General features: G+C 34.0%; 1 protein-coding gene across 3 annotated transcripts; it reads right to left on the reverse strand.

Annotated features, from left to right (window-relative positions):
- Positions 1–15: 15 nt before the first annotated feature.
- LOC120623710 (DENN domain-containing protein 5B) lies at positions 16–25,077 on the reverse strand. 3 transcript variants are annotated; one of them, XM_039889890.1, is made up of 24 exons: positions 24,722–25,077; positions 24,536–24,645; positions 24,279–24,449; positions 23,626–23,861; positions 22,777–22,921; positions 22,195–22,339; positions 21,757–21,891; positions 21,007–21,197; positions 19,737–19,845; positions 18,579–18,725; positions 16,341–16,522; positions 15,540–15,751; positions 13,751–13,963; positions 8,387–8,543; positions 7,262–7,529; positions 6,978–7,013; positions 6,518–6,710; positions 5,726–5,976; positions 5,070–5,212; positions 4,471–4,589; positions 3,939–4,105; positions 3,027–3,209; positions 1,669–1,879; positions 16–382 (listed from the first exon to the last, which is right to left on the reverse strand). In XM_039889890.1, exons 1-24 carry the CDS (start codon positions 24,825–24,827, stop codon positions 205–207), a joined length of 4,008 nt encoding a protein of 1,335 aa, XP_039745824.1. In that variant the 5' UTR covers positions 24,828–25,077; the 3' UTR covers positions 16–204. The 3 variants fall into 3 exon arrangements, with proteins under 3 accessions (XP_039745824.1, XP_039745826.1, XP_039745825.1); XM_039889892.1 differs by lacking the exon at positions 13,751–13,963; XM_039889891.1 differs by lacking the exon at positions 6,978–7,013.
- Between the last annotated feature and the right edge of the window lie 476 nt (positions 25,078–25,553).

The raw sequence follows: 25,553 nt of genomic DNA on the forward strand, positions 1-25,553 counted from the left end.
AGTATTTAATTCCTCTTATGGACTACGTAGTTATAGAATTTCTGTATTTATCTGCCCAAAAATATTAATTGAATTATCCATTTTAATATCTTTATATCGGACTAATAAAGGCATATCATTTATCCAATAATTTAGTTGCAGATCAAAAATTAAATCCTGAAATATGAAGTACGAAAATATAAAGTATCTGACTGCTAAAACGAATTAAATGCCTTGAGTAAGAGAATTTTCTAAAACTATATCGAATTCGTCCAACGGTTCGAGTATTTGTCTGAGGAAGGTAAGCAAGCCGCGCTTGCGCAGGAAACTCTGCTCTTCATACATTTCGATGGTAACACGTGTCAAGGACATCGGCACCAGCATTCTATGAAGCCAGTGCTCTCTGAGGAAAAAAAATTACATAAGTGAGATAGTATAGACACCCGGCTAAGTTTGTTGTGGGCTTCTTCTTAGATTGGAGTTTTGACTGAAAACCATTTGTAGGGTCTGATAACAATATATAAACAAAATACTTATATTATAATAATAATTAAGCTAATTCTTTACAAACATATATAACTAAACACCTTATTCTAATTTAGAAACAACAATTTGAACATACAAACATTCACACAAACATACATATCAACATTCACGAACTGTTATTGTATTTGTTATCGACTCTAAACAATTTAGTAAATCTAGTGGTAGAGTGATCCCGAACTATAAGTGTGTTTAACATTGAAAGCAAACCTAAACATCATCGGAAGATCAAAATTAACGCATGGTTATCGAATGTAGTTATCGCCATCATCTCACTATTGTGTACACTTTTTTTATGTAGTAGTGAAATCTAGTGGCCCATTTGAATAAAGATAACTGCTGGGTTCGGGCCTCCTATTTTACGAAAGTGTGGGGTCATTTAAAGCTATTCCAATGAGCTTTAACGATAATGATCACATCAAGTTAGTGATAATAAAGTAGATTGACCTCTTAAAGTCTTGTTGGAAGAACACAAATATTTATTTTCTGTTATTTTATTGTTATATTTTTTTGACAGAAAACCTCTATACTAGGTTTTGGATCAATCATCATCATCTGCTTAAATTTAAAAAAATTAGCATTCGTGATGCTGATAAACATTTTGAACCCATAGCACATGGCTAAAATTGGAGTTTGTGCACTTGTTGCAGTTTTTTAACGGCGATGACAAATCATCGATAGTTGTCAGAAAGGTGACGCAATTGCAATTTATTACCTAGTTGGGTGTATATATATTGAAAAATAGGTAATACAGTATAGTTAAGTTAGTGGTGTTATATACAGACTGTAAGTATTTAAAATGAAGATTTATTAGATCTTACAGGTTATTCATCCTCACAATAAATTTTGTGCGTATCACATCCATACTGATATTATAAATGCTAAAGCGCGTCTGTCTGTTTGTTTGTTGTTCGGCTCAACCACTGCACTATCAGAAAATCACAAGGGTCACTTTCCCAGGGAATTTAGAAATATAGCCTGTATTGCTTGTTAATGGCTTTACGCGGAAACTGAAAGATCCTGCGGAATTCTTAAAATATTTAATATATTCATGTTGGTATATTTACGAACAACTTCATGTGTATTCCTTCTATTCCATTGATTGCATAAATTAAAATGAATAATTGAACTTAAATAATGTCATACCTAAGACTAAGACATATGAAGAGTTGAAACTTTCCGTCTTTGCCAAGCGATCGCCCCACAGAACTAATCTCATCCATAAGATGGCAATAGCACCTCCATATGGCCCTGTGCTCCTGGTCTTGTCTGCAGTTATACGCAACTCCGCAGCTCTTGTTCGATTGGTTAGAAGATTCGTCGCATAGACTCATTTTGAACTCATCCTTTACTCTTGCTGTAACGAATAGTAAGTGTTAATAAATAAACGTATCCGTGGATATTTTATAATTTAATATAGTCTTAATGCATCCATGGACGGACCGATGGACAGACATAAAGCGAAGGCTTAGTCGCTAGTTACAAACGGCACGAGACCATTAAGTTTAAAATCCCTACAATGATTGGTGAAATGTTTTTTTTTATTTTGGTAACCAGCTGTTTCCCGCGTTTTTCGTGGGCTTTCATAACGGTTTTGTACAAATCCGTGGGAACCGTTTCTTTTCCTGGATATATGTCAAAAATCAACTTTATTAATTGCTTAGTTAGGACGTAAAGTAAGGACAAACAAACACATTTTCGCATTTTTAATCATCATTATTATTATATCAATCCATTACCGACCCACTACAGAGGACAGATGTCCTTCCACAATGAGAAGAGGGGTTTTTAGGCCGTAGTTCAACCAATGCGGATTGGTGGAATTCGCACGCCACTAAAACTCCCTGGCATGTAGGTTGCCTCACGATGTTTTCATTTACCTTAGCTTAGCTTATATTTTAATTGCTTAAAACGAACATAACTTAAAAAAGTTAGAGGTGCGTGCTGGGATTCTTACTCGAAGTTAAGCCCCCTGAAAATGAAGCCGAAGTCCTGACGATTAGGCTACCAAGCAGATGGCCTGGCCTGATGGAAAGTAGATAATAATCGCCAATAAAAAGAGAAGGGGAAGGGCATGCAAAGAAAATGTTCTACAGAGTGCCGCCCTATATCATGTAAACCTAAGTTATGTAAAAGCTCTATTAATAATAATAATATTTTTTTATTTCAGGCATCAAGGCTCATATTTTTGTTAATAAAAATACATTATTTCTAAATAACTGTAAGATAATTAAAATAAAATAAACCAAAAATTAATACATAATATTTAAATATTTAAATATGCGAATCACTGCCGCTCCAATCCATTTGAAATGGCACAGCAGTGACTCACAAACTTGCAGTCCAACCAGCCAGCAATCATCTTCAGAATGCTGTTGGTGCTTCCACAACCTTTGCACCATTGAGCCACATCTTTTGCGCATTGAGGCATAGAAGCAGTCCACTCTCGCTTTAGCAAACATCCCTGATGTTCTACATTACTTACTATTTATAACAAAACTCACCAAAATAGTCCCAAATAAAGAGATTTTTTCCAAACAAACGGGAAGACTTAAAACCACATAAGAAAGCTTGCTCCAAGCATTTCACCAAGCCATTTTCCCCGCATAGTAATACACTCAAAGAATTTGCGTCCTTTTCCCGCTTTGATTGATAATGCCATTTTACTATCGCGTTTACGCAATCACCTGTAAAAATAAGCATTGTTACAAATATGTGTCGATGCACCAACATACACATTTGGATCTTGTATGACAAACAGAACACAGCGTTCATCGTGAGACTAACGAGAAACAAGCAGTGCGGGAACGATATCCTCGTTTGTAACGCACGGGAGGGGACGCCAGGCGGTTCGACGGGGACATCGCACGGTTGCGGCGACGAAAGGCACTCGCAAACGGACCACCGACGACGCGATCAACGATTTTATAGACAATTGTTACCAACGTTGTTATTCTCATTATAACCAGCTTTATATACAGTCCACTTAGTTTCATTTATATACACATCAAAGTGGCCGTGAGGACGCCAACACAAGCACCGATATAAATGTCCAACTGCATGCCGAATCTGTCTCTCAGTTGCCACAAAATTTAGCAAGCCACTGTGGAATTTTAAAATAACCTGTTAATTCCACATTTTGCATTCTGAAACCTAAGTTAATTTCAACTCGTTTGGCAGATACAATTACGTTAACAGATACAGAATAGCCCTGCTGTTATCAGTCTCCAGCACTAAGTAGCAACCAAAGAACTACTGTGGTCAGTTTCCGTTACCAGACTCAAGTTAGGTATACCAACGCAAGTTTCCTGTTGTAGCGTCCCGAGTTAGTAGCACAAAGTGTCTACGTTTGCGCAAAAAAGCAGTGCATATAATTATCAATCCAGATCAATAATTTAATTCAAAAAATTTTGTACCTATCATGTGTTGTATAGTAGACGTGGAGAGATGCGTGGTGGGGGAAAGCACGTGTTGTGCGGGGGCGGGGGTGCGCGGGGAACGGTCACGCGTTCGTGCCGCTACTACAACTCGTTCTGTCGAGCCATCATCCACCCCTGTACCGAGCCACCTATTGCATGGAAACCTAGAAAGAATACAGCACATTGATATATTTTTTAAAGCTAGATAAATTCTTCTAGATATTGTCAAACTAAAATTTATCTCATCAACATCATTAAAAAAACTCATTACCGGCCTACTATAGAGCACGGCTGTTTTCTCAGAATGAGAAGGGCTACGGAGAACTCTAAGGCGTCCGGGATTTCTAAGCATGTTTTCTTTCACTGTTGAAGCATATTTAAAATAAAAGTCCCTGAATAATATAAATTTGAAAATTGTATGGGATTCGCACCACAGAAGTGCGCTAGCAAAATACTCATGAATTATGAACCGTTTTACAGTGTATGACAGTCATGAATGTGACCTTATAATAATTGAAGGTATACATACGTGTATGTGTGTCCAGTCACCTCGTTTCGGACATAAACTTGGTCCAGAAGCCAGCGGGGCGACAACCCAGAATTGTCATGACCAATACGCAAGGTAGATAAGACACCTAGGTTTTTGTGCTGCAATACAATAATTAAGCATTCATTCATGTCATTGTGATGATTGGACATACTTAAAAGAAATCGTGCCAACGTAGCAGTCAAAACTTGAGATTAAGACATTATTTCAGCTAATTCAATATAATAAATAAAAATTCCTTAAGTCATTGTTCGTGTTTTTTTCTCATTGTCAATCTCAAACATTTCTTTATTCAAATAGGCACATACATGAATGACACTTTTGATGCTTACATTACTTGAAAAATATTTCTATAGAAGTGAGATAATGGCGATAACTACATTCATTGTAGGTTCCAAACCGACAAACAGATAATAAATATTAATAGAAAAATAAAACAAATAATGGATTCAAACGTTTCAGCTGACCTAGGTCCAATTTATATCCGCTTTTTATAACGATGATTGCTTTCTTATCAAACATTGTGGTAGGATGGCAGAATATCCTACAAGTGTGGTGATAACTAATTGGTTGTAACTTACATGAAATACAAACTCATTGGTGTTTCTTGGAATGGGTATCTTTGGTGTTGATTCTCCATTGGCTCCCGAAATTGAGAGCCAGCAATTGGCAGTAGTTTGACTAGCTTTCCGAGACGGTACAATTAATACACGATATGGCAACTCTGTAAAAAGTCAAGGTTGTGAATGCAATATTGATCATAACGATTAATGTTAACAGGTTAATGCTTCTCGAAGGAACCTTCAATCCGTCTTATATACTAAGAGCTGAAGAAGGTTAGGTGAAGAGGACATAATGTCATAATGATTTTTTTTTATGTTTATAGGCTTTATAACAATAAACCGTATAACCATAAAATTTTGAAAGTAGGTTCTTTCTGGAGCATATGCAGAAAGTGTTTAAACAAAAACTCTTCATAATTTATACATAAACAAGTATCAGGACATCTTTCGATAATCTGATTCCCGTACGTCAGTAAGAATTTAAAAAGAAGCATAGGAATCTCATAAAAGACATTAATATATATTTACCAAATAAATATTCGCTTGCACCAAATGATGCAACAAATGAATGAACAGTAATCAAAATTCCTGTTTTATCATATTATACTCCTATAATATGTTCCCAGAAATTTACATTTTTGTTAATGTGCAAAATAAATATATTTGTTACTCACTTGTAGTCGGGTATGTGTTGGTAAAGCAATGATAGTCAACAGCGTTCAAGGTCAATAGGTGATAAAGAAATTGTTCCCTTTCTTCTTCGCATCGCAAAAAAGCAGTCCTTTTATATTGTGACCGGAGTAAAGTTGTATCCGATAATAATTCTCGAAGATGTTTCGACAGTAACTTTTTTTCTAACGACAATCTTACCCACGCACGGGCGTAACCAATTTCTGTTTTTATGTCAGTCATTGCTTGTACATTCCTAAAAAATGAACAGATGTTATACACAGTACAGCAGACGAAGCGTGCGTTAAAGTTTTATGTTAATTGACCAACAGGTTTGGCAAAAAGTGCATCATAAGTTTGTTGGAACTTCTCTACAGATCGCATGTCACAACCAATCTTGAAAAAACTATACGTACAGTTTTACAGAATTTCTTAGTTATCGGGGATTGGATACTTTATCAAAAAGGGACAATAATTTTATGCGATTTGGATAGATAATCCTTTTTTTTTATTTAAAAGGTAGTAACTCTAAGATTATCTCAATAAAAAAAATGGTGTTGATCTGATTAGGATCCTGACGTGATTAGCTGAAAAGCTCCTTTTGGAATCGGCCCTTTTAACTAGGTAGGGATTGATGCAGCAACTGGCACTACTATATATTATAGCTGTAAACATCAACGCGGATCACCAAGCGGAGGAAAGGAAGGAACGAGGAAGCCACGACACCACACTTGTCAGAATTTTGTAATAAGTGCTGCAGGTTCAGGGGAGTATAACACACAAATTAATAGACTTACCTCATATCAAAAGTAAGATTTTCTGGCAAAGGCCGCAGCGGATTTGGGGGCTGCGAAGACTTACGCTCTAAAGTCCCGGAATTGCTGAGACGGTCGCGAGAACTGTCCCGGGATCCACCTCTAGAGCTATCTCGGGATCTATTTGTGCTTGTAGTTTGCTGGCTTTCCACCTCAGCACCCACCGATGATAAATCTGACAAATTTATAAAAAGCAGAACATGTTTAACATGAATCATTTCTCCTGTTTAATCTACAACTAAGTGCTAACAACAAGTTTGTTATTTGAGTACGAAAATTAAATAAATGGGTGAGATTTGCACTTACGGATTTTAGCTCACCCCTTCAACCGTCGCTTATGCTATTGAGGTTTTTTAAATAATAAAAAAAACGTTTACATTGACCCAAAAACGTGTCTACACTTTTAACACTTTACTCCATAAATGTAACATTTAATACTTACAATCCAAACGTTTACGTAAAACGCACCAAGCCAGTGCTGCATAGTTAAAAAGAAAAATTGTGTGATTTATTCATGTACTATCCTAGTAGTAGCATCATTAGTTATATATTGAAATATGAAGTAGTAATTGACGGGCAATAAAAAAGTAATTTGTGTATAAAAAAACCCGCTAAGTGTGAGTAGGACTCGCTCTCGAAGAGGTGCATTGTTCATCACGGATCGACTTGCAATTTGCCTTGCAATAAACAGACCCTTATCCTAAATTGCGTGAACCTTTGACTTACCAGGTGTAAGATAGTTTGGGTCGATAGGCTTCGTAGAATTGCTGCACTGTTCCAATTCTTGATAATTCGTGAGGTGCATCCAGAGAGCAGATTTTCCCATCTTATGCTGAAGGCCATGTGACCACAGGCGTTCTAGTAGATCGCATAATGACGCTATCATAGTGCTTTCTTCCACTCCAGTTATAGATACTTCACATCCTAAACCTAAATCGGTCTCCTCTGTACCCATCTTCTCTAGAAGCATTCTCTTTGTTTTGCTTTTGCATTCCTGTATACATAAAAACAAATGAGAAAGAGAAACAAGAAAGTAAAAAGCCTTATGAACCAATTAAGGCATTCACTACTTTAAACCAACTTTCAAACTTAATTGATTTGATTGGTGAACACATTTTTTTATCGGTGATACTACCATATAGGTTTAGGTTTTTTTTTCAGTAAAGATTTAGAAACTATCCACGTAGTATATTATAATACAATTTCATTTCACGAGTATCTGGTATAGATCATGGGCAGGACGAAGTTTCTCAACTAATTGACGATTGATTTCATTTCTGATTGGGCAGCGACCCTCCTTTCTGAGTCAAAGGCTATGGGTTAGATTCCTAAAATTGGAAAATGTTTGTGTTATGAACATTAATGTTATTAATAAGTATTTACATATATTATTCATAATAATATTTATCAGTCATATTAGTACCCATAACACAAGCTATAACGCTTACTCTGGGGCTAGATAGCGATGTGTGTATTGTCGTAGTATATTTAATATTTATTTACTTAATTAAATCAAAAACTAAGTTATGAAATGGAATAAAATCCAGCGTAATTTGAGGAGGTGTTGATCGATAGGTTCATTCTGATCCGCAACAATAAACAAAATTAAACAATACTGCTTATGTGGTGTTACGACATACTAACCGAATTTTAAAGATAGTGCATTACTTAAGGGAGACCAAAATGGTGGCCAAAAACTAGTGTGATTAAAATTTAGCAAATAAGTTTTTTTAAAAGTTATTTATCCTCCTGTAAAATTTCCGCAGTATTTTAATACTATGAACACAAGCGATATAGAACTTTCAACGGTAAATCATTCATAACACAACAATGGTAACTCATACGGCATACCTTTAGCAGTTTCTCAACGAAGGTTCTGTTGTTCTGAGCTATCGCCGCTGGAGTTACTTCGGTCGACAGTCGTCTACCGATATCGCCAAGCAACAATTCCGGCGGACAATCTTTCACTTGCCACTTCGCGTTCTTTATACGCTTCAAGCTATTAGTTCTGTAACATAAAAGTATTTGTCAGGCAATTTTAGTTAATTTATAAACAATACGAAAGGTTAGAAAGCGTGAAGCAATTTACTTTTACATTACACAACTAACAACTATTATATTTTTTTCGAGAAGTCTCAAAGTAATTTTTATTTCTTTAAATTGATTTTTATGAATACATAATGAAATTTAAATTCCTTCCTATAATAAACTTAATTTGGCGTATATATTGAAAAGACACATGTATAGAATTCAAAGTCTTTATTTTAATAATGTTTTGATGGATATAGTATTACATTATACTATAACAGTTGTCTTACTTCTTTAAATAATATTATGCTTATTATTATGTGTGTATATGGAAAAATCTATGTTACATATAACAAATATTTTCACGTGCTGTTAACAAAGCTGCATAAAATATATATACACAACTTAGTTATACTTAATAATATAATTAATATCAAAAAATAATATAACTATGTCCATTGGTCAATAATAATGTGGTTATGTTGAGCATTCGAACGAACATAATATTATTAATAATATTAATAAAATTCATGCAGAACAGCAAAACACATAGACAATTAGGTTTATATCTATAACAACCATGCACAAAAATATCACAACTTATGGAAGAAGCATTATGTTGAAAAGACACCAAACTTCACAAGAACGTGAAAACCATGACACTTATTCCTAGGTAGTTCTGATTTAGTAGTTTTAGTGGCAATATAATTTCAGAGTAACCATATATTTATCCATAACATTTATTCAGTAACAGTTAAATAAAGATTTCATACCTTTCTGAATCTCGTTGCTGTTTTTCTTAAGTCTAATTTTCTTAACAATATTATAATTTCGTGAGCAAAACCAAACTAATGCTCTGGTATGTTGAACAGCGTAGTAAAATAAGCTTTTGAGTTTATTATAAGTAATTAAAAGATATTTGTATATCTATACAATATTTATTGTAACATAAAAAACACACGCAAACCGAGTAATCAATAATTTCTTGTGACGTTGGATGTAATGTATCACAAGTGATTTTAAGTTTACTATTTAGTATTTTGTACGTATTCGCGGAGCAAGCTAATAAATATCGTTACTTAGCGTAATCTCGAGCAAGTCAAATTTGCTGAGTTATTAGGACATAAAATGAACAGCTTTCGACATAAAATGAAAAGCTTTCCTATAATTTAATAATGACTTGTAATAGGTTTGACTGTCTTTCGATTCGGAGATTTTCTGAGGAATAGTGTGTGGCTTAGGTGTGCCCTGAAAAGTTTGATAATTTCGCTTGCACGCTATTTTTAGCTAAGCGATGATATGCAGTTTTAATATGTGTTAATCAAAAGGTCGATTGGAAAACTAAAGATTCGCGTACAAATAAAGCATACGTTGTTATTGGGTGAATTTATGGTACGCCAGTTCCAATTGCGATAGTGACACTGTCAGTGTACGGCAATCGACCCACTGGATTCATATTAGAGTTGCGTATTGTGTGGTTTAGAAACAGAAAGCCGAGCTTAACTTTTAGAAAAATAAAATAAAATAAAAATATGTTAAACAATAATAAGTATAGCACCCTATTTAATAAGGGTACCTACAATAAATTGGAGTGACTGTGTCTGTATTTACTAGTGTTGTTTATGTAAATATTATGGTGTATAGGTTTCGGTTTTTTCTGGGCTAGTACTTTATGATGTCTCCAAGATGTAAGTCATCTCTATCCAAAATTACGCCGTGATCTGACGGCTTTCGGGAATTTACCAGGGAAAATAAACAAAGATTATTTTCCCTGGTGTTCTTTGGGGTAAATCCCATGCTGATTTAAACTTTGTTTATTTTGAAACTGGATTTAGTGAGCTTTTATGTTAATTAAACATTAAACTTATGTACACATAAACATGTAAAATATTAAGCAAAAATTAATTAAAAAAAAAAAATATTTAAATAAATAATTTATTTTATCAGGTAAGTTATTAAAAATTAGAACATCTTGAATAGTTTTACCATTCAAGTCACATATGAACAAGTATTAATAAATATCAGTAACATCAATGCTTTTAGCAAAATTAAATAACACAGATTTTCAATTAAAATGCGAACATTTAAGCCCGCCAAATACGAGTAAATAGAGATTCAATATGTCGCTATTATAATCTATAAGCCTAAATATAATTAACTCAACTGAATAATATGGTTCATTAACCTATTTAATGATAAAAAATTAATCAAAATAATATCAAATCTTTACATTCGAGTATTAGGTAATATGTACTAAAATGAAAAACATTGTACAAGAAAAATATCTCTCTATACATTGAAAATGTTAATTATTTTAAATTCGACGGTAAATAGCTTTTTTGATCCTAACTTTGTGCAAACTAAACAAGGTCATTAGGAAAGGAGGTTCTCCAACGCCATCTAAACTTATTGCTAATACTCAATTTAGAGAAATTATTAAAATGTCAAGTAACGTATATTAGTTTTAATAAATTGTTTTAAATAGTAACATCTATTTGTAGGTAGTATTTGTTGAAAGAGGTATATTGATTTGGAATGGCAAACTTGCCTTTCTCAAAAGGTCTTTAGAGGATGGATCATATAGTAAAATATGTAAAAATGTAATTTGATCAACAAATATAATACGTTATATATGGGTGCTCAAACATAAGTTTTCACGTCAATGACATACACTAACGAAAAAAAAAACTAGAATCGCGCTTGAACACAATTTAACGTGATGGGAAGTGTAAATGGTGCCTAAACGCGTTGGCCAAGAAGATACCAATGCCTAAAGCATTAAAAAGTTGTTCTTGGTATTATCAACGAGGTCATATTTTATTAAAAAAGTGTGGATGTTAGCATTGATATATTAGTTTTGTGGTGTATAATATGGTCTTAAGTATATTTTTCGTACTAGTCTTATAATGTAAACAATATTTTCATAACTTTTTAAAATATAAAAAAACAAGTGCGATAAGGACTTAACAATTTGATAATAAACTTTACACTAAAAAATGACAATAAGATTGTTTAAATTTTATCTCAAGTAAGAAAAAATAGACTATATATAAATATTTTACACTAATTCCATAAAGTACTCATACTACAAATAAACATAGTATTTTTGACATTTAAGCGAATACGGCAAAACCTCGTTTAGAACCACTGTACGAGAATGCCAACTGATAGGGACAACTTGTATTCAGTTCAATCACACTTTCACGTCAATAATACAAAGTTATCAAGTGCGCCCAACTGGTGCTCTTTTAACGTTTAGCACCAATGAGTGAGTGCCATTTTGTTTTTGTAATCCCCAGTTTATACTCATATAAAAGTATAATGTGACTGGTCTTTAAATCAAGACTTACGCTATTGAGCACCCATACATATACAAATACATACTAAAAAAAAACACTAAACACATTTAGGATTTCACAAGCACATTCGCATGCTAACCACAATAAGCAAGCACTGGACTTTTCAAAATACATGACATTCACGTTCAAAATAATTTTCTATCCTCATTACCGAGTTAACAATATATAAATGCTCATAAATTCGAGTATTATAACGAGACCAAAATGTAACTATACATAGTTCAGGGGGCTTCCTTACATCACTTATAGCAGTACTATTTTAAAATTACAGTTTAATAAGACATACTTTGTCGTCCCTAAATAAAGATTATATTTTTGGAACAAAAGCGTCATCAATATTAAAACAGCACTGCTTCAAGAGGTGGTAGTAAGCCCCCAGATAATTCTATATCATATCAGATAATAAATAAAACCTGTATTGACAATATTTATTCCTTCGTTAAAACCATTAGCCGGGTTTTCATTTGCTATGGCATTAAAATCTTAACACACTTCTAAATGCAATTTGTGGATAGCAAAATCTTTATCGCGATTGACGATTTCAATGTCATACAAAATCAGCAGTCAAAAACTACGCTCGCAATCGTATTCGTTTTCAAGTATCAACACACTTTAACGCCAAAGTATTATGGACCTAATGCTTCTGGTTTTAAAGTCGCATATTATGCGATTATAATTTTTTTTTTGCAAATGTTTCGCTACTTTAGAAGGAAATTACAATTGGAAACAAAAGGAATTAGGTGAATTTTACTCTGTCGTTATATTGTAATCGAAAACGACTTCGATTCATCAGCGTACTTTTAATTTTTATATATATATGGCCTTTAATATATAGATCGTACGGCATACTATCTTTTACGAAGAATAATTTATATTTAATGCTAACACTTTTATCAATATGCTAAACTATTTGTTATATCGGTGTGCATTACATGCGAGTGATAACTATTTAGAGTTTTAAAAGTTAGAATTGGAACTATGAGTACTAGAAAGAGGATTGTTTATTATTTTGATAGCTACGTAAATGTAAATAAATGTTAATTATTTTTTATGAAAATAAAAAATATTGATAAATTTAAATGTCAAGGCGATTACTAACATTTTAAGTTTAACCCGTTCATTGGGGGTTTCAATATTTTATGAACGTTTTACCTATATAAACGTTCTATAACAACTTTTAAGCAACGAACATCGAATATATTCATTCTTTAATGTATCATTAAGGTCGAGACTGTTGCAACAGAACTTCATATATAACTCAGGCTTATTAACTTTAAAACTGGTCGTTAAATAAAATTTAACAGTCTGATCATAAAATTCGGATTATTGATCATGAATAAAGTTAATGATTATAATATTTATTTTCTAAATCGAATTTATAATATTAGAGAAAAAATATTTACAAACGAAAATATATTTTTATACTTTTAAAATATATTATACTTCTTAAAATTATTTTATAGGCAACACATAATTAATCTAATAAGTAATATTATAACCCTCTCTTTATATCTTATTCATGGATAAATTACACAACAGGTCTGAATTATTCAATGTGATTTTACGATTAAATATTGAAACGCCATTTTGACGTTTGCAAACGTTTTGACGTAGGTTGTGTTACGTACACAACCTACGCAATAATATGTCTGTTAAATTTTAAATAACGTTTCAATATTCGGGGTAAATGTCTCTTATATTCAATAACTTTGTTTTTCTCTTAATCATCTCTCTGAATAATAGTCGATTTTCGAGGTTTGACTATGATAGGGTACTATACAGTATACGTGTATGTTATTGAGTGTGCAAGCGGGCAGGCGTATCGCACCTGCGGTCTGAGGGCGGGGGAGGGGCGAGCGCGGCCGCGTCGAGGCGCGCGGGAAAGGCACGGTAGTACGCCGCTCTATGGGGAAGCCTTTCTCCCGGCGCGCCAACCTCTACCTCACAGGTCCACGAGCCCCCCGCAACGCCCATGCCCGCTGCACCTCCTGCCCACACGCTGTATACGCGCGTCGCCAGCCCCCCCTCGCCTAGACGGCCCCTGAAACAACACCCCCTCGTTCCTCACAAGTCACACGTACTAACAACCCGTGAAGTCACTAGAAGACTAATCGAGTTCATTAGTTTTTTTTTAATTAGAGCAGGCGACAAGGCATTTTCAATGTGTAATATTTGAGGAACAGTAACTATACTAGTTGTTACCCGCAGCTACGTTAGGTCCATGATGAATCCACACCACGAAAATAATTATTAAAAAGTGCCCTTTTTTACCAGTTGTTGAAGAGATTTTTTTAACAGGTTTTCTTGGGACAGCATAAATTCAGAGTAAGTAAGTAAAAAGAAAAGAGTACTTCAACGTGTTCCAAAGGTAAACCTTGAATCGGTTAAATATGGAAACAATTAATACTTTCACACTTTATATAAAGTAATTCATAAATGAGCCTGCATATACCTTTTAAAATTTATTCGTTATAATACAATAGGGAGAGGGAATAAAATTATAATAGAATTAAATAATTTCTGCTTTCCTTTTTGCTTTTCTTACATACAAAGTAATAAAAAACTTAAGAGCCCTGTAAGATTTTTTGACATTTGATCAATTTCGATAATAGTTTTTTTTAGTATTTAAACTCAACTCCATTAACTTCCAGGTAAAAAGCTGTTTAGTTCAGTTCAGTGTAGCTGCTTCTATAGAAAGTTTAATGGATATATTTTGCCTTACTTATGGAAAATTTTATTAGTTACGGATCATGTTAATAAATAGGTATTAGTTAATGTTAGTTCAGTTAGTATTCAAACAAGAGGTTAATTTTCATTGAGTAGACAATTATTCGCTCGTGCATCATTCCTTTTATAACTTTACTACCAGGATACCAGAAGTTCAAAGGAATTACTTTTAATTCTTTGGAAAATAGAGGCCGGAATTCCATAAAAGGTTATTAAACTGAGTAGGAAATCAAAGGCTGTAGAGGTCTTACAAAACATCATGTTACAGTTGGCCCTATACCATGATAATATTCATTATGATGGGCATAATTGACGACCTTACTCAGTAGCACAGGAAATATATTAAAGCAGTATAGAAACTAAGTTTGTTCGTAGTTTACTATACCATACTGCTTTAATATATTTACTGCGCCTGTAGTGAGGTTGCATTCTATAGAAATGTAAATTCGACAGTTGTACTAGTAAGCGAATGTATCTAGGAATTTTTAGAAAAAGGATTGGCTTTTTAGGCTTAAAGGTTAGGGAGAGTTATATCGATGGTCAGAGCACATAAAATATCCTAAAGGCTCGAAGTGCATCTACTAAGGCGCTCTGCCACCTTATAGATAGAAAACCTAACCCTGAATTGCTACCCCCATAAACACAGATTAACCTAAAATAAAACTTAATCGAATCTTAATCATTATTCTGAATATCTTCACAATATCACTTTAAAACTAAATTTCTCCTTTATTATTATTGCAGCCTCTCGATTGGCAATATTGACTTAATAGACGCTCAGTTGTAAAACTTTAATAAAATTAAAAAGGGTATTAAAAAATGTTACCATCGCGTCATCACCCCAACAAACTCAAAAGTACAAATGACATTCATTATTTTAAAGTACTCACCTCACAGCTCTTATCCTATGTTCGAAAACCTGTAGATTAGCGTCATACTCGCCCCAGTTGGCCATGATCTTGTTGTCTACGAGCGTTGCGAACATCTGTGTCTCGAGGAAGCGCGACAGAAACGGTCTGTGTCTTTGCGGCTGGTCCGATAAAAAGGACGCTTTGTCGAAATTTACCATTGATTCGCGCGAGGATAACCACGAGTCACGATCCTTGCGGACAATAAATAAAGCTATACAGAGATATAACCAAATGCTCTAATACTGCTGATCTAATATTTTTGCTAGAGAGAATGTGCAAGCGACGATAGCCTAATGGTAAGAGCTTCGGCCCCCAGAATACGCCTCTAAATTTTTGGAGTTATATGCGTTTTTAATTTAAGATATTTTAAATATCATCACGAGGAAACCTGCATGCCAAATGTTCTCAAAGGCGTGTGAAGTATATCAATCCACACTTGGCCAGCGTGGTGGACTATGGCCTAAACCCCATCATTCTGAGAGGAACCCTGTCCTGTAGTGGGCCGGCAATGGTTTGATTATGAATGTGAAAGTAGTCAGGTAGCACTTGCACACATATAAAGGTGTTTTTGCATGGACCAAATTATTATCATTTGCTTTATTATTGCATAGTAAAATGTTCAATATTTAATTGGATTTTTTACTAAACGAAACAAGTCATCGAGCGTTAATTAATAGGAATAACAAAATATATGACGAATACTTATTATTCTCAACGAAAAATGGGCACACCTCTATTGATTTACATTTAACATAAACAACATAAAAAAATCAGTTTTACCTGATCCGGCATAATAACGAAGTTCTCATACATCAAGAACATGTGAACAAATCTGTTGAGGAATGTTTCTCTAATGGCAATGTTGAAGCGTATGTCTTCATTATACTGTTCCTCATCGTTAAGAACTTTCTTTTTTGCTGTTGGCATGACTGTATCAGAATCTACGTCGTCTATATTCACGCCTGTAAATAACAGAGAATGTTTGACATAAATTATTATTTTATAAAATGTAATTATTAATATATTAGTATGTATATGTAATATATCTCAATACTGTGTGGACCAATAATAGTGGTAAAAATTAAACCATAGATAGGTGGTGATTGGATTATGCCAGCATCACATATTATACCAGCATATAAACTAAAAAAAGCGACATTTGAGCTTTTACGCACACCCTATATTTTGAAAAGGCGAATATTGAAGGGCCGTATAGCCTCATCATATAGTATTTAAGATTTAAACTGACATGTCTAAACCTTCGGAGAAATTTGAAAATGTGCTCAATTTAACTTAGTTTACATTTATGTGCAGAATCGGTACCATTTTTAAGCCGAGTTTTGAATTTTAAAATTCAAAAAAATTCAAAATTCAAAATTCATTTATTTCAAGTAGGCCTAATACAAGCACTTTTGAAACGTCAAGTCTGTCCGTGTGTAGTGACTCTACCACCGGTTCGGAAGGCAGATTCTACCGAGAAGAAGCCGGCAAGAAACTCAGCAGTTGCTCTTTTCCAACATAAAAAATTTACATTTTATATTTTAACATTCATTTTTCTATCTTTTGAGAGATGAAAGCGGAGCCGGATGCTTCCAAGCAACCTTGTCATTAAGAAACTCATCAATTGTATAATAACCTCGCTGTAATAAATGTGTTTTAACACATTCTTTAAACTTATGCATTGGTAGGTCCAAAATTACCTTAGGAATCATAATATTATAAAAGCGTATACTCAATCCCACAAATGACTTCTGCAGCTTTCGCAGACGATATGCAGATGTCACTAATTTATGACCATTTCTTATAAGTCGACTGTTTATATCCACTTTTTGTTTATAAAGACTAATATGTTGTCTTACAAATACTATATTGTTATAAATGTATTGTGAGGCTACCGTAAGTATACCTATTTCTTTAAATTTTTCATGGAGGGATTCACGTGATTTAAGTTTATATATTGACCGTACAGCTCTTTTCTGCAATATGAATATAGTTTCAATATCAGCAGCCTTGCCCCATAATGAGATCCCGTAAGACATCACACTATGAAATTACGCGAAGTAAACAAGTCTTGCTGTTTCTACGTCAGTAATCTGTCTAATTTTCCTGACGGCGTAGGCAGCCGAGCTTAGTTTACCTGCTAGTGTATCTATATGGGTACCCCACTGAAGCTTACAATCCAAGGTCATGTAAAAACAAATTATTGTATATTTGACAGTATCCCATTTATACTTGTGGCAAATGTATATTGTATGTTTGTTTTGCATATAGTATGAATAAAGGCAGACGAAAATGCTAATTTTTGGTTTGTGTTATTTTTGGTCTGTATAAAAAAAGTAAGTGGTAAAAAAAGTATTGGTGTGTTTGTCTTTCTTAAACCCTTTCATAGTAATATTTGACGGACCAACAAGATGGCACCCGATGGTCCTGTCTGCTGGTACTGCTGCCAAACTATCACCTATAAACAGATCAACAGTCCGTAGGGCATGCAAGGAACAAGGAATGCCAAATGTGCCTTTCATTACAGTGGTAACCACGCCCTTCAAACAAAAACACAGCATTGCAACACCGCTGCTTGACAGCAGAAATAAGGATAGCCGCAGTACTTCCCGGACGAGCTCTATCACAAGCTTCCAAAATTGTGGTTTATGGTATGAATAAAGATAGAAGAAAGTGATTGTTGTTGGTTTGTGGTCTGAAAAAAGATAATAGTAAGTGGTTATGTATATATTCCGGGTGATAATCAATAACTGTTACAGACAAAGTTTTGCGATCACAACATATTGATAAATAATTACAGATTTCCTTCTTATATATTTTTTTTTGTTTGTATTTTTGTAGGTTTTGAATAAGCCCCATTAACTAATATTTCTTGTAATATGTGGTTTACGCAGTTGACGCCGCAGTGAGTTATTATTTGTACTATGTATGCCATTGTGTAATGTGATACTGTGTTGTTGTTTGTGAACCCAAATAAATAATTATATGAAAAAGGTGGTTACTGAAATTAGAACTTACCTGTGCGTTTAACGATGTCGACAATGCGTTGCAGGGCGTCAAGGCGGCGCGGAGCACGGCGCGGTGAGCCGGGCGGGGATGCGTTCAACGGACGACTTTCATCCCACTCTAACACATCGTGGAATGAATGTTTACGACGTAGACCACCTATGGGAACGCACGCTTAGTTTTAGAGAACGGAACCGCAAAGACCGTAGCTAGTTATATAAAAGTAAATATTAAAAAATATTAAGAAAAAAAACTATTATACCTCTTCAGTGTGTTTTAAATTGTCAATGTCAAATCGCAAAATTACTAGTTTCTAATTATATTAAACAAAAAAGTGATATGGAGACATTAAGCCTATATAGCCACTAGCCAGGTCTTCATCTTTCTCATCAGCCACCTATAACGAGGGTCATGACTGATTTTATACTTATATAAAGATACACATTCCGACAATGCTGTCAAATTCATAACTGGAACATTTAGATTCTGAAGTATATAAAAATATTATACTATTTAAACCTGAAGATTGGTACGAATTATTTGTAATTGTATACAGTTCTTAAAAAACACAGTGCTTATCTTTGTAAAATAATTTTATCGGAGAAAGGAAAGCATTACTTTTTATCGCTAGGGTGGTAATCACCCACGATGCTATTCTTTGAGCTTTCTACCAGACAGAGACCAAAATTCAAATTAAAAAAAAATCGGAAATGTTTTATTTATGTAGACCTTATCACAGGCACTTATGAACCGTTCATACATTTAACATGTTACACTAATGTTAGTGATGGTGATAACTGCATTCGTTAACTTATAACTAAAGCTAGGAGGGTTCCAAACGCGCCCTGGTCTAAGAAGAGCCCACAACAAACTTAGCCAAGTTTTTTTTTGTTATCACCATCTCACAGTCGAGTTAATGTTGAGCTATAAAGTTAGAGCAATTCATACCCAAGCTTTTTTATCATCCTCGCAATCCTTATTATTATAATTGGATTTCTCTATAAGCTTGAGTTTTTTATAAACGTTGAACTTATTGAGAGACATCTCAAAGATTTCATGTGGTAATTTTTTATAAAATGATATACAATTACCCTTAAATGAATAACTAATTTTAAGCAGCCTAGTAAACTGCACTACAAGTTTATTTTTACTTATTGACCAATAACTAACCTGAGGGTAAAGTACAACTGCTGCTCATTCCATCACCCATGTTATGTTTGTACGATGATCCATTCATTGCCGCACTAAGTTTTGTTGGTTCAGTTTCGGGTCTTTGGATCTATGGAAGGCCAAAAGTTTATTATCAAAACCCTAAAGATATTCAGCATTTTTTTTCGCAGTTTACAACGCTCCATATTGTTACTGAGATAAAGACTCATGTTATATTTACTCATTATATATTATACATTAATTTATACATATTTACTCATTATTGATAACAATAGATTAGACAATGTTCGTCAAAGTGTTTCCAATGTAACAATTCCAAATCTATGAAACATTTGGAATCGTTTCATTTGAAATACTTTATTAAGCTTACATTTGTTATGGTACTATCTTTGTATAAAAAGAGTAGTCTCCAAACAGCATGCGTGCCACAAGATATTTATGAATACAATGTTCTAGTCCTATTTTTATCAGAAATATTACGACAAATATCTCGTAGCGCGCATTTTTACCTTAAAGTTGTTAGTCATCATCATAATACTCATTACAAGCCCACTACAGGGCACGGGTCTCGTACCACAATGTGACCACCCCACCACGCTGACCCAGTGCGGATTGGTGGCCTTCACACACCTTAGAGAACATTATCTAAACCTCTCAGCAGTGGCGTGCACTTCATACATGCACAAAAGCACTGCTTACCCTAAAATTGGTATATAACTCTTGTAGGAGGAGGATTTTTGCCATTTATGCAATTTTCCTGCTGTATGCATACCCTGGTAAGAAACCTAGTGCACGCCACTGCCTCTCAGGCATGCAGGTTTCCTCACGATGTTGTGCCTCATCGTTGAAGCAAGTGATATTTTAATTACTTAAAACGCACATAAGTTTCGAACTTGGGCCCCCAAAAGTAAATTCAAACTCCTAACCACTCGGCTATCACCGCTTCCTTGTTAGTAAAAGGAAGTAAATAGGGGGGCTATGTATTACCTATCTGACAAATCTCGGTCTCAGAATGAGAAGGGTTTAGGATTATCTTTACCATGATGGCCAAGTGCGAATCAGTAGACTTCTTCTTCTAATACAGGCAGGTTTTCTAAAGATGTTTTCTTTCAACGTTAAACCAAGCGATATTTAATCGCTTGAATTAAAAATGCACATAACTCCCGAAAAGTTAGAGATACGTGACGGGGCTCGAAGTCCGTCTCCGAGAATTTGAAATCGAAACCTAGGATTTTCCGCTATCCGAAGATATAACTGAGACGTAAATTACCTGATGCTTATCTAAGACGTGATTGAGTTCCTCGATGAACGGGGTTCTATGCGGGAGTATTGGCAGCTCTTCGGGAAGTTGTATGTCAGGTTTATCGATGTCGACCAAACACAGCGCCGCTTCTGAACCTAAAGCAATGTTCCGTGGACCATTGCCTCCGATGGTTATCGCTGCGCTATCTGCGTGAAGACCTGTAAAGTAAATGATGTAGTTAATACTTAAATTAATTTTTTTTTAATCTTTATTGATCAAAGAATTTTTAAATGGACAATAAATTAAATAGTATATGACAAGCCACTTTTTCCATAGCGATGCAAGAAAATTACGTATTATAATATCTAGTAATACTTTGATGAAGCTTATTAATATTTTCTTTTTTATGCTCTCCATATTTTCATAACTACTATCCGCCTGTGTGTATGTGTTTATACTTTGTAATAAAATTTGTCTTAAATCAACACGCAACTAATGTCCGTTACTCTCGTATTTTCCGAGTGCTAAGCTTGAGATTTTCTACCTACCTATTCGATAGTGTGTAAGTTTACTACGATTTATATGGTGATACCTGACATGTCGGATGTTAGGGGGCGCCGGATTAGACGGGGTCTAGATTACCGGGGGTCCACTGTAGAGCATTAATTCAAACACGCGATCACACGCACACACATACACATATAAGTCATTTTAATAGGTTTTTAGGTAGGATACCTAAAATAAAATTTTCGTATAATTTAAAAATAAGTACATTACCCATAACAAACGGCACAGGTGCATCCAAGAAGTGATAGAGGGGCGCTGGCAATATCGGTACATACACGTGCGCCCACGAGAATGGAAGCAAAAGGGATACTATGCATTCAGCAACTAACATTAGTTTATTAAAATCTGAAAATAAAATAATTTATTAAATTAACTAATAAATTATTTGTTAACTAATAATATATTAATTTAATTAAAACTGGACAGAGGTTCGGACATGAGATAAACATAGCTTATGTTTACTAAAGTAACTTAAACAATAGAATTCCCATTCCAGTCTAGTCCAAATGACTAGACTATGGCTAAGCCTATAAAATTTCACTTCTTTGAAACATTTTTTCAATCAAATATAACAAGACTTTTACTTAAGTTCATGATAAATTATTATTAGATACATTAGAATAACAATAGATAATTGAGATTACATACCACTAGATCGCAGTAGAACCTGATGTTCTAATAGTACACATGTAAACAATTGGACTACACAGTCAACACCTAAAGTAGAAAACATCATACGTAGAGGATAATCTAAAAGAGGTAACTCCTCAGGAGCATTTGGCATTCTTATCACCTGAAAAATATTTATATCTTTATCATTACATATTAAAATTATTCATTACATAATATACAATCTTCTTTATCACACTTGCTCGTAACTTGGATCTTATTACATTGTTTTAAGACTCTTATGCAAGATCCACATGTTTTGTTTCATATAAATAGAGTTTTATTTATGTATCACTGCAAAATTTGTACTTGTATATATATTTTTATACCAGCTTCAAAAATTTGTGACAATGTATCTTTTTGAAAGTAAGGTCTGTTTTAGAAAGTGTGTTGAAAAATTATGTATGAAACATGTGTATATTGATCATTACACCCTCAGCTTGTTTGTACCTTATTACACAGACTTGTGTGTTCTGATCAATATAACAAACTACATAATAACATTATGTAAAATATTTACAATAATGATTACTACTGTAATATTTTAAAATTACAACTTACAACTGGGATAGGGTCAAGATGTGGTTCAGATGGGGGTACATAAAGACGTAAAGCTTGGCCGGGCAATGGCACTGGTACTTCATATAAAAGATTATAGACATAGGACTCTGGGCTGAGGCCTGGACCTGGTTGCCTGGGTAATGACCTAGAAATAAACACAAATATGCACATTAATTGCTTTGTTCCCAAGTAAATTATAATAAATGCAGATACTTTATTTCATTACGAATAAACTGGCCTTCAGCAACTAGTATTAAATGAGAATGTCTTAAAAGTATGCCCTGTATTTATGGACTAAATATTTTCAACAAGACTTGCTCTTTAAGTCATTTTTAATTTAACTCTTTGGCATGTACTCTACTAGAATAATTAAATTTGAAATTATGCTACAGAAAACCCTGACTATAATTTTATAATTTATTGTAAATACATATCTTTATGCTTTAGTTGCCTTTATGTTTCAGTAGTAGAGATAATATATATAGTGTAAACATATCTTTATGCTTTAGTTTCCTTTGTTTTAGTAGTAGATAGAAGTGTCAAAGGTTATCAGTTTAAAATAAACATAGTCTACTTTGCTCTTTAAATTCAAATGTAGATAGATAGATAAATTTATATCTTCCCCAGTGTATCTCTATTTTTAACAATAGTCAATAATACTGACGGTCAGGATTATATTTGTATGCAGAAATGCAGGGAAAGTGCATCCATCCATCTTATTTAAGTTGCCTATTCTTGTATTTAGACCAGTTAATCAGACATGTCAAATATAACGAGGTCTTCAAACAATACCCTTTCTTTGAGGGAAAATATGGAAGATTACATCATGAGATCATTATAAATACATACCTAAATAAATTTTCTAAGAATAATTGTGCTACCCTAACATAAGGGTATTGGCATATAAGTGCTATACTTTTGGCTACATAGAGTTTATCTTTGGTTATATCGTAATATGTTAGGGCTGCGCCTGTGTGTGGAGCCAATTTGAAAGATCTGGGCAGTGAACGGGAGCTCTCCTTTCCTGATCCCTTTCGATGGCCAGGCGGGGTTTGTCCACTGGACAGTTCAGTGATATACATTGCCTGCAATTAAATATAATATATAACTAAAGAAAATCCTTGAACCAATACTGCAATCATTTTAATGGCCAAAGTTTTGGCACAGAGATGTTTCATACATTTCTCATAATTTGGAGAGTCTATCAAGTTATGAACATTTTTAATTTTTATAAAACAAAGCTTATAACAGCTTGTTAATAAATTTACAATTACAATTTTTCACAAAATTTGAGTAATTTCATAAATGTTTTATAGTTCATCATATCATCACTAGAGGACAAAGGTGTCCTCCTTCAATGAGAAGGGTTTAAGGCCCATCACGCTGGGCCAGTGTGGATTGGTGGACCCCACACACCTTTTGTACATTATGGAGCACTCTCAGGCATGCATTATTATAACAAAATAATAAGATGAAATAAATTAATACAACAAACTGTTTACCTGCAATGTATGCATCGCACTGCAAATGTTTCTGTTTCTAACTTCTTCATAGAATATAAGACTGTATCCATAATATCTAGATGCATTTTCTCTAGTAACTACAAAACTGTGAAACTTTGGCTCAAGTGTATGCTTTTGAGTTCTAAATTGCAGACCAGCAGGAAGGCAAAGCTGTGGGCCAATATTGATAAAAATATGATCAATAGACTTATTAAAATTTAAGTAATCATTAATAAATATTTGGTACAATAACTCACTAATAAAACTGCATGTTCATCAAATGGATTGCTATGCACATTGTCTGGATAATGAGCTAAAACCTTCCCTTTATATGAACGATCGAGTGGAGATACATGTAAGTTATCACCTAAAATGAAATATTAACACTTGTAATTCCATGTCAACTACAAATTGATTTACAACAAAGAACATTTTATAATCACCACTAAGCCTATCAGCTTCTAGTCCAGAATCGAAGTCTAGGCCACATATTATAAAATAATCCGAGAATCGACATCCCACGGATAAATCTGAGACAGACATATTCATATCGACCCGTTATTTATTATTTGAGACACTTTCTCTTCCAGCTATAGATTTCCAGGGTTTGGCTCAGCATTGTTTACTCGTACGTAGTTTGCAATTCAAATCAGAATGAAGTACCGGATTCATAGCGTCAGTTATATCAATATTTGCCTAGCGCAAATATAATTTAAGTTTTACTAAACGACCTAAACATATTTTCAAAAAAATATCAATAAATTGATTCCCGTATCACGACACAGCTTATTTTTCAGGTCTGTGCTGCACAATAGTGGCAGCTAGTGTCAAAATAAAATAACAGATACAAAAAATATCGCTTGAAATGAAAAACATCGACGAAAACCGAGACGTAAGTTCTCTTTGGATTTATGTTGAACCGGACTGAGTATCATAAAAAAGTTACCAGAAGTCGTTATTTTTAATACCTCTATAGTTAACCATTTTTAAAGGCTTTCTTTAGGCTGACCGGCTGACGAACAAACTTTAGCCAAAATGGCTACATACAATATATATATATTTTTTAAAATGCTAGAGAAACTATATTAAGAAAGATTTATTACGCCCAAAATGTAAGTGTTATAATGATTTGTCATCTGTTTAGAGAGTGGGACACCGTGCACCGTTCGTGGCTCTCGTTTGGGAAGGTTGGTTTTATTATTAGAGAATAGTATATTTTTCGTCCTGTGCTAGTTTTCTATACTGAGTCCGGTGTTGATATACTTCAACGAAGTT

The sequence above is a fragment of the Pararge aegeria genome, chromosome 5 (genome assembly GCF_905163445.1).
Source record: "Pararge aegeria chromosome 5, ilParAegt1.1, whole genome shotgun sequence".
In the NCBI taxonomy this organism is placed as follows: domain Eukaryota; kingdom Metazoa; phylum Arthropoda; class Insecta; order Lepidoptera; family Nymphalidae; genus Pararge; species Pararge aegeria.